The sequence below is a fragment of the Nylanderia fulva genome, unplaced genomic scaffold (assembly GCF_048542155.1).
Source record: "Nylanderia fulva isolate GAGA-0341 unplaced genomic scaffold, ASM4854215v1 Scaffold36, whole genome shotgun sequence".
NCBI lineage: Eukaryota > Metazoa > Arthropoda > Insecta > Hymenoptera > Formicidae > Nylanderia > Nylanderia fulva.
In genome coordinates this window covers 887813-903141 of record NW_028190433.1, presented here as the reverse complement: position 1 = coordinate 903141, position 15329 = coordinate 887813, and the positions used below count along the sequence as shown (strand labels likewise).

The 15329-nt window shown below is 37.7% G+C and overlaps 1 protein-coding gene across 1 annotated transcript in view; it reads left to right on the top strand.

The window, feature by feature from the left end:
* The window catches only part of Cad87A (cadherin 87A), a 231946-nt gene that overhangs the window by 118549 nt on the left and 98068 nt on the right, over nucleotides 1-15329 (top strand). The window contains exon 4 of the mRNA XM_085485287.1: nucleotides 1391-1446. Within this exon, the coding sequence (XP_085341413.1) occupies nucleotides 1391-1446 (56 nt within the window). The remainder of the gene's footprint in view (nucleotides 1-1390; nucleotides 1447-15329) is intronic.

The window sequence follows — 15329 nt, the reverse complement described above, 5'->3', positions numbered from 1 at the left end:
AGAGAGAGAGAGAGAGAGAGAGAGAGAGAGAGAGAGAGAGAGAGAGAGAGTAATTTAACAATCAAATACTCTCTTCGCGAATGGTTTCAACTTAAATCATAATTTTCCAGAAACTAATTTCAAGCAAAACTTTGCTACTCTCTTCAAGTACTAACATATATGTATATATAAATTATATATAATATTTTACCTTTATATATATTATATATAAAGTAAATAATAATTAACAAATATATGTGTGTGTGTGTATATATATATGTATTTGTTAATTATTATTTTACCTTTTAAAACAGATATAACAACTTAATATACAGTGTAATATCGATATGCATATAACAGTATCACAACGATCCGTCTGCGAATTTGGCAACTGCTATTCTCGGGTTATTTCGCATCGTTTTGCCCCAATTTAATTAAACTTTTCGATCGAATCTACGATCGGAGTCGTTACTTAATTTTATTTAAGCATAACAATTCGCCGTAAATAGATAATCGAATTTTGTCCGTCAGAAACAAACGCAACGGGATTTGTAATCCAACGAAAAATTACAAAATGCTACATTACAAAAAAAAAAAACATGTCAAAACTACGGGGCGAAATTTAACGCCGACATGATGGCGTGTCTCTCATCTGTCGCTGTAACGTCAGCCGGTAGAGAGCTTGTTGGGATTTTATTTTTAACTTGCAGTCGCAAACGATACCTGTTATTGGATCGCGCAGGCCGAGATATTCCAACGGAATATAATCCGCTTAATGCGGTTATCTATCTATTCATCTATCCGTTGGTTGATTCGCTTATCGTGTCACTCCTGAAACCATTAATACAGATACGCTTATAGTCGCGTATATAGTAAATTGAAACAGCGCCATTGTGTAAAATCTGTCCGTTCTGTACTGCTGTAACGATCATTAATTGGATATTGGTGTAATATTAATTGGGGCTTTTCGTACAATTGTTAAAATTAGGTTACCCATCTATCGAATATGCACGTACAAACATTTAATATGATGAGTAACGTATATACACGCGGACTTTTAATATTATTTATTTATTAATACGTTAAAAAGTCAAACAACGCGTCGCGTTTTAATTTAAATAAAAAATAACTTTTATGGAGAAAAAAAATTACAATTGAAAACTGTAATGGCTCAACTCTCATATACTCGACTGTATATTTTGAACAAGAGTTCCACGCTAAAGCCACAAATGAGCAATTAATTAAGCGTCCCGGCGTGACGCGAGATTAATCCGTCTAATCGCAAGTCTAATAGTCGCCGAGTCGAACTCGAACGTTTATTCTCTCTCATCGATTCGTCTCTCGATTGGGCGGCAGAGAGAGAGAGAGAGACTCAATCAATAATGACCGTTTTCCTCTTCTGTGCTTGCAGGTTGCCCAGGAAGCGAGCGGCTCTGCTGGCGATTTGTCTTCTGGCCACTTGTACCGGTGAGTCTGTCTTTTACTGTTCTTCCCGAATTTATTCAGTCTTATGTTGCGGGGGATTTCAGGGATAGGAGCGACATGTTCCGTTTCGCGTTTCCCCACGAAACACGTGCACGACTCTCCATAACCGCGCCCCAGACGACGTTTTCCTCGTCGCTGAGGAGAATTTTATTTGATTTCTGTTAGGCCGTTTCATACCGTCCCGTCGACTTATACCGCTCTTTCTCTTTCCCGTTTTATAGTGCTCGCGCGTGTTTGAATTCTGAAGGCTGGATGTGACTACCGAAAAAGGTTTGCGCGGATATTCGAAAAAATATCGCGATATTTTGAGAAATGCAGATTATTTTCTATGATACATATTTGCATACTAATTATATGTATTAAACTTTATTAACATGATGAAGGAAAAGAAAAGTTATCAAAAATCATTATTTACATTCTATATTTTATAATACTTTCGAAAAGATAGTCTATAATAATTTATACAGAAATATGTTCGAAATCATTCTTAAAATGTTTGAGCCAAAAAGCGACTGTTAAAATATGTCATTGTCGTAAATGAGAGCTCGGCGATGGATACTCTAACAACCAGGGGTGTGCAGGGACGAAGGGAAGGCGTTTTTCCTTCTTCCGGTAGGGAACAGGAAGCTTCTAGCGAGCTTTTGCCTCCACTTCGTGTTCGTTTCTCTTTCTCTCGTTTCCATCCGCTCTCGCTTTTTCCTCTTTCCGTCTTCCTTCTCATCTCCGTATCTCGGCGAAGCCGAGAAATGGTTTCTCGTGAAGGAAGCTTTTCCCTCTAACGTGTCTCTTCATCCTTCTCCAACGTCATTCTTCTCTTTTCACCGGGTTACAAATATATATTGCAACTAACGCTGATTGCGGAGTAATGCAGCAAAGTGACGCGTGTTTATTTCGCCAGCCTCCTCGAGAGAGTTTTGACATTTCTATATTTCGCCGTCATCTTCAGTTTATTTGCTAAATTTCTGGATATTACATTTTCGCTTTATCACGTGTTGCGCGCTTTCTTCTTAATTTTTTTCCATTTCGCCTCCTTTTTTTCTCTTTACTAGACGTCTGTTCGCACAAGCGTTCGTTGACGCGAATACGGAATAATTATTTCCACTTACCATCTCGCTACATTCCATACCTTGTATATGCATTGGTTCAGCGCTCTTAAGAAACGTGGTTTTATATTCAGTACAACACAAATGATTCTTTCTTTTCTCATTTTCAAGATATAATTCACTCAGTGTTCGTTCCCTCACTCATTCACTCACTTTCTCCATTCCTCTAACACAGTTTTCCCCTTTTGTTACTTTTTTCCCCCTTTTTTCCTTCTCTCAACATTTTACCTCTTTCTCGCTTTTTCTCTTTTCTTCTCTCCATATTTTTTTCCCACCCTTCCTCTTTCTACTTCCTTCCTCTTTTTCTCTTCATTTAACGCGCGCTACTTGCCGTAAATCTGTTGTTGCGTACTCCGGTCTCTCACGGTTTTCGTTCATTCTCGGTTACAGTGGTCGGGTATTTATCATTCTCGCGTTCCGCGTTTGCATTTTTTGAAGCGTTGTTTCTACCCCCTTATTAACAGCTGCCGTTCGCAATCGTTGCCACGTTGGCAATCTGCGAGTTCGTCAACGGCCGGGCTTCCTCTCGCGCGAGAGCTTGCGCGGAGAGTCGCTCGATAATTTATGCTAAACCAGTTTGTAGAGAGGAGCACGGCCGAGCGTGCCGAAGTGAGATACGTCGTTCGCCAAGAATTATCTTTCCGGCATATATATATATATATATGTATATTTATATATATACAGGGTGTCCCAGATTTACCGTATCACACGTTAATGGGAGATTTCTGAGGCGATTTGGAGACAATTTTTCCTCAACGGAAATGTCCAGGCACTAATAATTTTCGAGTTATAAACGATTAAAAATAAAAGCTTTTTTGGAAACTAAGCCTTGTAAAAATAAATTATTAACAAAACTACATTTTTTAATTAATTTCAGGTAAAGTTTATTTTAATAGAATTTTAATTTAAGGTTTAGTTACAAAGATATACATGATTTCAAAAATTGGGAACATTAAAAAAATGATGACCTTTCTCGATATTTTTGCTGAGGAAAAATCTTCTCCAAATCGCCTCAGGAATCTCGCATTAACGTGTGATACGGTAATTCTGGGACACCCTGTGTATATATATATATAATGTATATAGAATCTTGTATGCTGAAACACACTTCTCTCGCTCTCTCTCTTCGCGTTCAAACTCTTTCCTTTATATACACGTATTAAAATGTTCGATCGATAATTTCCGCGACGCAGCTTCGAAGAAATTTCGAGCACGTGTCGATGTGCGTCCGAGATCTCGAGGGAGCGATTTTAAAAATAAGACTGGCAGACATTATCGGAAAACAATAATATTCCAATTATTGGAAATTGTGTCGCGGTTGTCTGTGCGGCAAAAAATTCTGGCGGATTAATATACAGCTGTTTTATTTGTAATTAATATATATATGTTTCTGTAATTGCGATATCTTAAGGAGAATAACTTAAAAAACTTGAATTTTTCGATACATTATTAATCTATCTATCTCTTTATAAACATGATTATTTATTCGTACCAAAATATCGACGAAATTATGTTTGCTTAAAAAAAAATAAAAAAAAAACCTAGATTTATTATCCTTTCTCCCTCTCGCGAAAAAAGTAGGTGAAGCCAAGCCCACCCTTGGCCCGGCTCTCTTCTCGCATGATCTCCTCTTTTCGGGGTGTTCCGCAGTTTCCACATCGCCGCTCAAGAAGATCATTGACTGCTGGGGCGAATCGCGAGCAGCAGTAGTAGGTATGTACTTCGGAATTCGACCGGTCGGTGCACTGTCGATGGGATGGCGGTTGCACGATTGATCACTCGACGGGGTAACGTTTGAGCAGTTACAAATACACGTGATCAATCGTGTCCTAATGGCGCGCTCGAGTGCATCGCGTGCAACGGAGAGGACCAGTGGTGGTGGCAAGCAACGTAACTGCACGGCAAACCTCATGCGCCGAAAGTATTTGCCCGAGTGCATTAATCATTCATCGTGTTTGTTCGATGCACTCCGGAGACGAGACGCGTTCGATCGAGTTCGATTATTTGTGGACGCGTTATCCTCTTTTTTGGGGGTTTCGAGAGCTGACGTTAATTCCGAAAGCTCCGCCTTCGAATAATTCATACCCGATCTACGATATAAACGGGATAAAGTTATGACTTTTTTATTTATAAAAAACCACTCCTCAATGTTTAAAGTCGACCAGACTGGCAATAATTTATTATAAATAATTATTTGAAATACAACGTTTCGGCTGTCATTGCAGCCCTTTTCAAGTACATCTATAAAAAGTTCACTCAAAATAATTATAATTTAATACACTTATTCGCAACAATTAATAATATATTTAAAAACAAAAATGTGTTACATACCAAATTTAAAACAGTAAATCAACTTCTATGCAAACTACCGACAATGTTAACGCTTGTTTTGATGAACAATGTAAGACTGACAGAAGTAAAAGCACATATTAAATAGATGTTAACTGTTCACAAGAATCTTAGTCACTAAGCGTTAAGAAGATAGAGACGAAACTAAATGTGTCTTTCGTAATTTAAATCGTCATAATAAAGTCAAATAAATAAAAATAAATAAATAGGTGGATATAAAAATAAAAATAAAATTAAAAGTAAAAATAAATATAAAACGACTTAAATAACGTCAAGAACACGATCATAAATCCCACTGAAATTCTCCGTATCTTTCTGTAAATTAATACTTTTTCCTTGTTTTTTTATGTAAAACATTTCTGCAATTTCTCTTTTTCTTGTCTGTTTTTCCTCATGCAGAATCACCGGAGAATCCCAACGGAACTCATGATCGTTGCAAGTCCGATGTAAACTAACGACAGAATGCAATGTCTTGTCTTTTTTTATGTTATTTCTATGTTCTTTAACGCGCGTTTCTAAATGTCTCTTTGTCTGTCCTATATAAGCCGAATCGCAATTCGCACAATCAATTTTATAAACAACATCAGTTTTTTTTAAGTTTTCGATCCCATCTTTACCTCTTTTTATCAACGTGTCCAATTTTTTTGGGACAGTATACAAAGCATCAATACCACTTTTATTGATGCAACGCGTAATATTCTCGCTAAGATCTTTAATGTAAGGTAACACAATGCAATTTCGCGTATCAAATTTATTTCGATTGGGCGAGTTAAGATTACCGCCAAATTTAATCGCTCGAAGTCTTTTATTGATGTTTTTGTTAATAATTGTTAACGGGTAACAATGTATTTCAAATAATTATTTATAATAAATTATTGCCAGTCTGGTCGACTTTAAACATTGAGGAGTGGTTTTTTATTAATTATTACTGGCAACCTTAAGGATTATTATTATTTTTTTTTTTATGACTTTATTTTTCTCAAAAAAAAAAAAAAAAAAGGAATGCAGCGATTTATATCCTTGTCGATTACATCGACGATGATGAATGTAGAACTTGACATATGATTGATCTTAAACCGGTTATGGAATTTATTTATCACACGCAATAATTTGCGATGAAGGCATCTGAGCACTATTTGAAATTAAACATTGATAAAAATGTATAGGGATGAAAAGAAATTAAATCTTATTGTCTTGGTTGCAAAATCGAACATCTTCAGGATTTCTAGCGGTCAGGGAAATCTGGAAAACCGGGCATTGTCAGAGAATTTTATAAATCTAGAATTGTCAGGAAATTTTACTATTTATCTGGATTTTTTCACATTATTCTACATTTGTTTCAATAATTTGAAATTTTTTATTAAATAAATATAAACTTTTCCTTGACTTTCAGCATACTAATTTTCTGTGTTGTTAAAAATCGATTCGTTAATTTATATTTTCATCGTCGTGTTATTTTATTTCAATGTGCTTAATAGCGACAAAACTAAAAAATTGGATATAATATAAATCAAAAAGTTGATTATTTAAATAGTTTATAGTGACATGTTTGCTTTGATTATCGTACATAATGATACCTACATAATGGTACATACATTAATTGATTTATCATATAGATATATGCAAATTATGTATTTGGAAAAAAATAATACTAAAAAATCAGGGAAAAAAGTGAATTTCTGATCTCGGAAAATGTGAAAAAATAAGGGAATTTTTTTCATCGAGTCTGCTGGATACCCTGAACCATATCCAAACGAAAGGAGAACGAAAAAGCATATCAGCAATTTTGTCGTCGTTCACCAACGAGAGAGAGAGAGAATCGATCCGCGACAACGCGACGGAGATGTATTCAACCGAGCGCGTCTTGTGTGTATTCAAACACGACAACATGCTCTCTCTAGTTACGTGGCTTTATTCGTTAGCGAGTTCGCCAAAGAAGCTTTCTGCAGCCCCTTCGGTCGCCGTCGTCTACCATTTTCAAGCGCATCGAGACTCATTCGCGGGACCACCCGCACGTTAAATACGACTCCCGACGAAGCATAGAACGACGAGTTTCCGATAATGCCGGATACGACGGAGCGTATTACCGGATAATGCGTCGCGCGTTCAATAATACGGCATTCGTCTACGCTCGATCGCGCTCGATCCTCCGCTTCAATCAGTCCCTCGTTCGCTCTCACTTTTCTTCTCTTTCCCGGCCTCTCTATAACTATCCGTCTATTTCCTTCTCTAACGCGTTGCAATAATTTTACTTACGATAACGCGATCAGTTGGTTTTATTTTCGACGCTTAAATCTTTTATCGAATACTTTTCCGTACAATTTTTGCGTTCAACGAGAGAACATTCGTTTGAAATAAAATTATCAGCGTAAAATAAAATTAAAATTAAATTAGCCGTGCTCATAAATTATTATTATTCGAAATTAAAAATTTTATGCATTTATTTCTAAATCTGTGTACAAAATAGATTCCATTATCTGTATTTTAACAAAAGAGCTCATATTTTCGTAGCATTATATTTTTACCAGAACAAAATATAAATTTTATTAAATAGAAATGTCATTATTTAATAAAATATTCAATATAAAATTTTGCCGAAAATTTTGCGCGAATGTGAATGAATGTTACTTAAATATGCAGCTCACGAACGACGCTCCGTCACAATTTTAAGAATAAATTGTTTGTAAAATCGAAAAGCTAATTATAAAAATTAAGAATAAACATCCGGAAGCATCTTTGATTTTCATCTCGATAAAGCATTTAGGATGAAATTCCAACGCGTCCTTCAGAGCACTAGCGTGGGACTTATCTTGTCTGGGCAGCCGCAAATTGTCAGTAGTTTTGGTCTATATATGGTCCGCCAGTTAGCGAGCGACCAAGAGACGAATGGTATATTCCGATGCGCGCGCTGGAAATTTCACTAACAAGGGAACGCGAATCCTTTGATTGGCGCGCAACTCTTGAAGGGCTTCCGTGTTTGTTAATGCGCATTGCGCGTACACATTGCGTGCATGTTTACCACTAAAACCGCTTCTAAACGGAGGTTTTCCTGCCACGACTGCAAGCTAGATTTCTGGCCGTGTAAAGTTCAAATTATTAGTATTCAAATATCTGTTTTAACATTGATAATGTATGCGGATAATGTATATTTAACATAGATTAATAATTCATACCGATTTATATAAAATGTTTTTAAATTATTGATGGTTTTAGCGTGATGATTTTATTATCAGGTTGATGCAATTCTTCGATATTCTTCGTAAAAAAGTTTAATTTATTTTGCATATGAAAATTAAAGCTTAATAACTTTTATAAAAGTTTAACGTGAAATATGATTATGTATTTTATGTTTAAATTTATTCCAGTAAAATTGAATTATTCTCAAAATGAAGTCTTTTGTATCTTTGTATTCGCAAATTTTATGTCTTTATAGAAATTTGAATTAAATTTCGCCGGAATCGTTTCATCTTTAATTTAAAAAAGAAGAATAAGAAAAAAATAATTTTATTCAGAACAACGAAAGTATCTTTAACAAAGGCCTACAAATCCAAGCGATCAATATCCTGTGCTGTTTAAATTAAATATCTTATATCTTGTCCGCGGTCAATTATCTCTTAAACGAAGAATCGCATTAAAGCGACGAAGTATGTGAATGCGCTATACAATTCTGAAAGTAATCTATCATATTTGGATATGGTGGTGTGTTGTATATATATGTATATATACATATATATACATATATATACATATATATACATATATATGTATATATACATATATATATATATATATATATATATATATATCCACGTATACAGTTTTCCCTGAGCTAAGCCTCGGTAATCCTCGGCTCGTTATCCCACCGCTATTAGTTTTCCTTGACGTTTCTCTTTGTTAAAAGAAATACCGAGCTAAGCCGGCGGGGAAATCGCCGCATTACTTTTAAACAAAAATGAAGCGGACTCCGCCAACCCGGATATCCACGTCTTGGCGAGGAGGTCGCCGCTTAAAAATGGCCGGGACTTGCGCAAGCTGATGCAGAATGAATGCGAGATACATGGCGTTATTTAAGAGATCCATATCTCTCTCTCTTGCTCTCACTCGGTAAACTTACTGCCGCGTCGCGCATCCCTGATTCGTCCGCATCGCAAACGCAATGTAGTTCGTGACGGCACTTTACCTTACAAAAATTGCGCATTTAACGCCAAACTCGACTCGATTTATCTCGTCGCGCAGATACATCAACTGCTCTTTTCTCTTGTAACTTTTTTTCGCCGTCGTCAAATATATTTTGATTATAACAAAAATGATTTTCCCGCTATATTCACTTCGCGCTAAACTCTCTTCCGGTTTACCTTTTTCATTACACAGTCTGGCAACTTATCTAACTTGCGAAAATTGACAGTAATCCCATTATCGTATATTCCAATGAAATAAAGGACGATGTGACTGCTTCATTAAAACTGTTCTGCAACAACTATACGGATATATACATTGAATTCGTGTTATAAATCCGAGAGGAAGTCGATCTCGCAGTTCCATTAGATGAATGACGGTACAATATCAATTCTACGAGATGTTCTTCGTGCGCAGATGTTCTGATCGACGCTCCGGCAGACGTTCGCGTTCGGGGTGAACGTTTTTACGAGGAAAAGGAGAAAAAACAATGAAACGAACGAGGTGGATTTACAAAGAATCGCGTGATACAAAAGCTAAAATAGAAAGAGAGAGGGAGTCATGTATCATGATTACCGTCAGTGCGGCGAAACTTTTGTCACAGTTGCTCTAATTTCGAGACATTAATAACCCCTTTTTAGCGGGCCACGACGAACATGGGACCTGGGTTTTATGTTAACCCCATTTTCGAGGGCACGAACGCGTGATGGTTCCGGTGGTGCGCGACCGTTGGTCATCCTTGAGGGTAGACAAACAGCTATTTATTCAACGCGGTCGGAAGTTAATCCGCGACACGACCTCACTTCATTTCGTCTCTCCGTACTAGGTGCATATCCTGTTTTTAAAAAGGACTCGCCCGCGAACATAAACTCGCGCGAGTTAGTAGTGTTGAAGTTGGCGCCTCCACTTTTGCCCCTTTATTAAAAAACTGCTTCGCGTTATTTTTCGTTGCTCCGCATTTCTCCGGGATAAGTTTATTTCGCTGAAGAAACACGTCTCTCGCAGAGACATCGGAATGAAATTGAGAAGAGACATCGCGGGAAGCTCGCAAGAAATTGTCGGTGACAGTTCTCGAAAACTGATACTTTAGAATTATTTTTTGTTTCTTTTTTAATAACGAATAAATAATTTTGTTGGTCGATTGAATTATTATCATTTATTAAATAATTTTGTATTACACGAGCAGGCAAAGTGGCACTTTGTGTGCGTGTTTTCTGTGCGGAAAGCGGCCGATTTCCCACGCCGCCATCTAGCGGCGACGCGATGAGTGAATAAGCCGCACACAAAGCCACTTTGCCTGCACTTGTAATACAAAATAGTATGTACACAATATACTATTCTTATTTATTAATAAAATTCGATTAGCTTTAATTAGCGTCCATTAACTGTAAAAAAAATCTCGAGAGCCTGAAGAGACAAGAAGAGCCACTTGCACAGTACTACAAAAATATCCAAACGCAAGACGTCGCAATTTGTGCGCGATGTTAAGTTGCAAGAATTTTTTTCGCGATTCAAAGTGGCCGACGCGGCCCTCTCACCGAGAAAAAGAACCGCGACGACGGAAAAGCGCGCACTGGGCCGTCGCGAATTAACGCGTCTGGCGCAGCCGTAATCAGCGAACGCGGCGGCCTTCGTTGTTCGCGTCGCGGAGAACGCGGAGAATAAATTACTCGCTTCCCGCGGCGAGCTTCCGACTTCAAAGCGCCTTCGCGGTCATTTAATTTGCGCCGGGGCGACCTGAGACAGCGAAAGGAGAGACCCGGAAGAGAGCCGGTCGTCCACCTTTCTATCTCTGTCTTCTCACTCTCTCTCTCTCTCTCTCTCTCTCTCTCGCTTACTTTCTCAACCCCCTGTCAGTCTGTTTATCCCCCCCGACACCCCGATAACGACTATACACGCGCGATACCCAGCCAAGAGCGAGGTAATTATCCACCGTCGGGATGCAGCCTTTATCTCGCACGCTGCAGATACGTGTTCGCAACGTCGTCGTCGACGTCGTCGGCGTCGTGCCACCCTGTCCGGGTAATCGCGCCTCGCGGGTGTATATATTCGTAATTGGTTCTCCTTTATAGAGAACGACGAATGGCCATGCACTGACAAAAAATTGGTTAACTTTGATAAACTAAATTACTACTTTGTTAATTGAACATATTGGTATTTAAGTGAAATATAAGTTTTGTCAGATTTATTATAATATGCTATATTTAATTTAAATATTTTTACATATTTAGTTAACAAAATAATATTTAGTTGAAAGGTTTAGTAAAGTTAACAATTGTTTTTCGCTGCACTTTCACGTTTGAAACTCGTCACGGAATTTAGTTTGCGATGTTTTTTTAATGAATAATATAACAGAACATTGTGTTCGTGTTTCGAAAAATATTGTAAACAACTTATTATTTTGAGAAATGTTGATACATTTTAAAAAATGCGGTATAGTTATGAAAATTCCTTTTTACTCGCTATCTTTTCCCTCTGCATCGTATACCTATGTATATTAAAAATTTTATATTTTTAAAACGTCTAGTCAATTTCCGGAGTAATTTTGCCCAAATTTACAAACCTATCGGCGTAACATAGCGTTAATGAATTGCGTCTCTTCTTCTCTCTTCGTGTATACTTGTCTCTCTATTTCTCTCTATGTTTCGGCCTAGCCAGACCGCATCGGGTACGGTCAGTCGAGTTTGACCGGCCGGTCGAGAGCGTCCATTGAAAGCGCCGTTGAAAAGAGCCAATATTCCGCTCGGGTGCCCTATGTAGAGTTCGATTCATCGGGGAATTCAATTAGCGCCAGTTGCCGGAACCTCAAGTAATTTGCGCACCGGCCGGTGCCCTCTCGCCATCCCGACGCGACACGACTGCGATTCCCTTGTCTCTGTTACGCGAACGTAAAAGGGGGCTTCGTCGCTCTTCGTGCCCCGTGTATATATAATATACATATATGGAAGCCTTGGTCACCGCACTCTCGCGCCTGGGAAACCGAAGCGGGAACCATTGTAGCATGTGTCTGCCAGGAACGTATATATTGAGAATATTCGCCGATGGCTACGATGGAAAGACGAGGGAGAATGAAGCAACGTTGCTATCAATCAGGTTCCGCGGCAGATTATACCGGAGGAAAGAGGCCGAAGAAGCGAGGGATAAGATTGAACGGTGTTGCCTTGATCCGCCAAAAAGTATCAGTTTTTTCTTAGGAAGCATCGTCGAGACTTCGCTTTCGCGCGTCGGCTTTGAATCGCGATCGTTGATAGCTGCGAAAGAAATATACTACTTATACTTTGTCGAAAATTAAAGGGGCTTTCTTATATAAGCATATATATTCTTATATCCCTCCCTGAGAAGTTATACTTTTTTAAAGAGGGTGGTAAAAATTAAGTTTTTATTCTTTTCTCAAATTTTAGACTAATTTAACAAATTAAACTTGGTGAATATTTTCCACTAATAAAAAGGATATTTAATAATTGAAAAAAAAGAACCATCTAAAATTTGTAAATATTTTCCACTAATAAAAAGGATTTATTAATATTGAAAAAATAAAAAAAGAATCATTAAACATTTTTCGCACTTATTTAGATACATCCTGCATATCGAATGTAATTTTTTGAACTCTCCTTCTTAATTTTTAAGAAACAATCTGTGAGTCTGAAGACGAAAGTTTGAAAGACTATCGCTGTCATTTTGTTCCGCGAGAAATAACCTACTTTGAAAACGTTCTTGACAAAAGTTCTAGACGCAAAGTCGAATCACCTTTCGCTCGAAAAGTAGGAGAATGTCAGTCGTAAGTTTTTCGATAGTACTCGTAGAAAAAGGTCGTGGATCAGCTACAAATGTGTTGAAGGACTGAAAATAGTGATGCGTCAGCGAGAAGTCGGAAATGAGAGGAGCACCGTTCGATTCTCACGGCGAAACGATTCGAAGGATGAAATCCGATTTTACCGAAAGCGACTTGATAATTGGCGCTCGCGCACGATTGAAAATGCATGACTTTGGTGCGCGCTCCGGAGCGTAATTAGTGCATCCAGTCGAACGCAATTGTTTACCGGTTATATGTATGGCACTAGTATATTACGGACTGTGCATATATGTGTGTACGTACGTGTGTTTGAGGCAAACGAGAGTAGAGATGTAATCGAATATATTGCAGATAATATTGAAACTATATAAATGTGCGCATCGAGAAATAATGGCATTACATTTTTCAATTAAGTAGAAATATATAGCAGTTTGTGGTATAAGTAATGACGAAAATAATTATTCATTATGTTGATAAAATATATATTCAAGCGACTTAATAAAACATTATTACTTTTAATTAAAAATGTAACATATATATAATACGTATGGGTACGCTTCGAATATTATTAATCTCTCTTTCTTTTTGGTATATAGTCGAATATAATTTATGAAAATATAATAAATAAAACGCGTTTGATGAGTGTTATTTTCATCGGTCTCTATAAAATTTCAAGTACTTGCGACACATTTTTAAATTCTGGACATAGTTATCTCGAGTTTCAATAGGAGCTTGATTGTGTACCGCGAGTATTTCGCGAAAGTGAAGTACTTTGTAAGTATAATACAGAAATTGGGAATGAAACAGCAATTTTTTCGAGTATTATACGCGATTTCAATGGAACGACACTTGGGCATTGGATTGATTCAGATTCATGAGTACGTATTGAGCTTGATTGCATCCCCATTACGTGTGTGTATATGTGCGCAGGTGTGTGTATGCGTGCGTACTTCGCTCGCATGTGCATACATCAGGATCAGTGTGCTTCGGCTGCGTTAGAAGCCAATGTACTATCGATTCCGAAATCGAGGATGCAGTTAGGATATTATCTCTGTTATCGATATCGACGGCAAATCTACGATAATGTAATATGTATATCTGAATTTTAGACGAATAATGTCCTTTAACTGGGCGTTTAGCGGCCAGGGAAATCCGGGCGTTGTCAGCGATTTTTAATATTTATCTGGATTTTTTTACATTATTCTACATTTGTCTAGATAATTTGAAATTTTTTATTAAACAAATATAAACTTTTCCTCGACTCCTACACATCAACACATATTTTCTGCCAATATTTTTTTTCATCGATATTAATCGATCAGAGAAAAATTTCTTTAAAGAATTATGCAAACAATATTATTCTATCATTGAATTTAAATAGAGAGAAATTTATTTTATGTTTTTTATATGTTTCTGATAATTACATTGGTGATGAAAAATTGAAACTATCTTTTATTGATTTAATATGTTTCTGATAATTACATTGGTGATGAAAAGTTGAAACTATCTTTTATTGATTTAAAACGTCGGATTCATTCCTAATGCGATTATTAATGCACAGACTAGTCTCAAATTCGGCAAAAAATGTCTTTAAACACAATTTCTTCGGAAATGAGATTTGCGAGTGATTAAGTTTCGGATAATATTCGTTGAAGGATTTTCAATATCCGCGGGAAAAGGATATTCATCGATAACGCGTAACGAGATGGATGAGTAACGGGATGAATGCTGTATATAGAGCGGCGAATTTACATGCTGGGCATTCTTGTACGTGATTCTTATTAGGTCATTGCGCCGAAGCCGATGTCAAATGGCAGAAGCAATTTGTTCGGGGGTATTTATTACCCGACGCGCGGTAGGAAAACCTCTTTCTTCCGGTTCGCGGATGGAGAAAGCTTGGGGGTGAACGAGGGAGAGACGACCGGCTCGGAAGATTACATTCGCTCTCCGAGAAAACGTAATATAGAAAGGAATTTAATAATGTCGACGGCGCGCGCGCGCGCATACATAGCGCGCGCGCGCACACACACGCACGCATTTTCGAAGCATACGTGCTGGGCACGAGGACTTTTATTCATCATCGCGCCGAAGCGAGCGCGAGCGGAAAAAGATTTTTCCAGCAGATGCGGAAAACAGTCGCGCGAGGGACGCCGGAACTGGGAAACGCGGTCGCGCGTTTGACATTGGGAGATAATTTTCCCCGGGTTTTTAGCTTCGGGACCATTTCGCCGAGATACGCGGAGACGGCGGTCATTTGTTGCGAGCGCGGGTTGAGAAAGTAAGGTTCATTGCGGGATGTTGCTGGAAGAAAGCTAGAGTGCATCCATCGCGAGTGGATAAACTGGAGTTCCATTTTTTTACCGGCTTGTGAAGAAGAGAAATTGACACGTAAATTAATTTAATTGAGATATTAGAGGTTTTTTCATCGCTATAAATCAAAAATA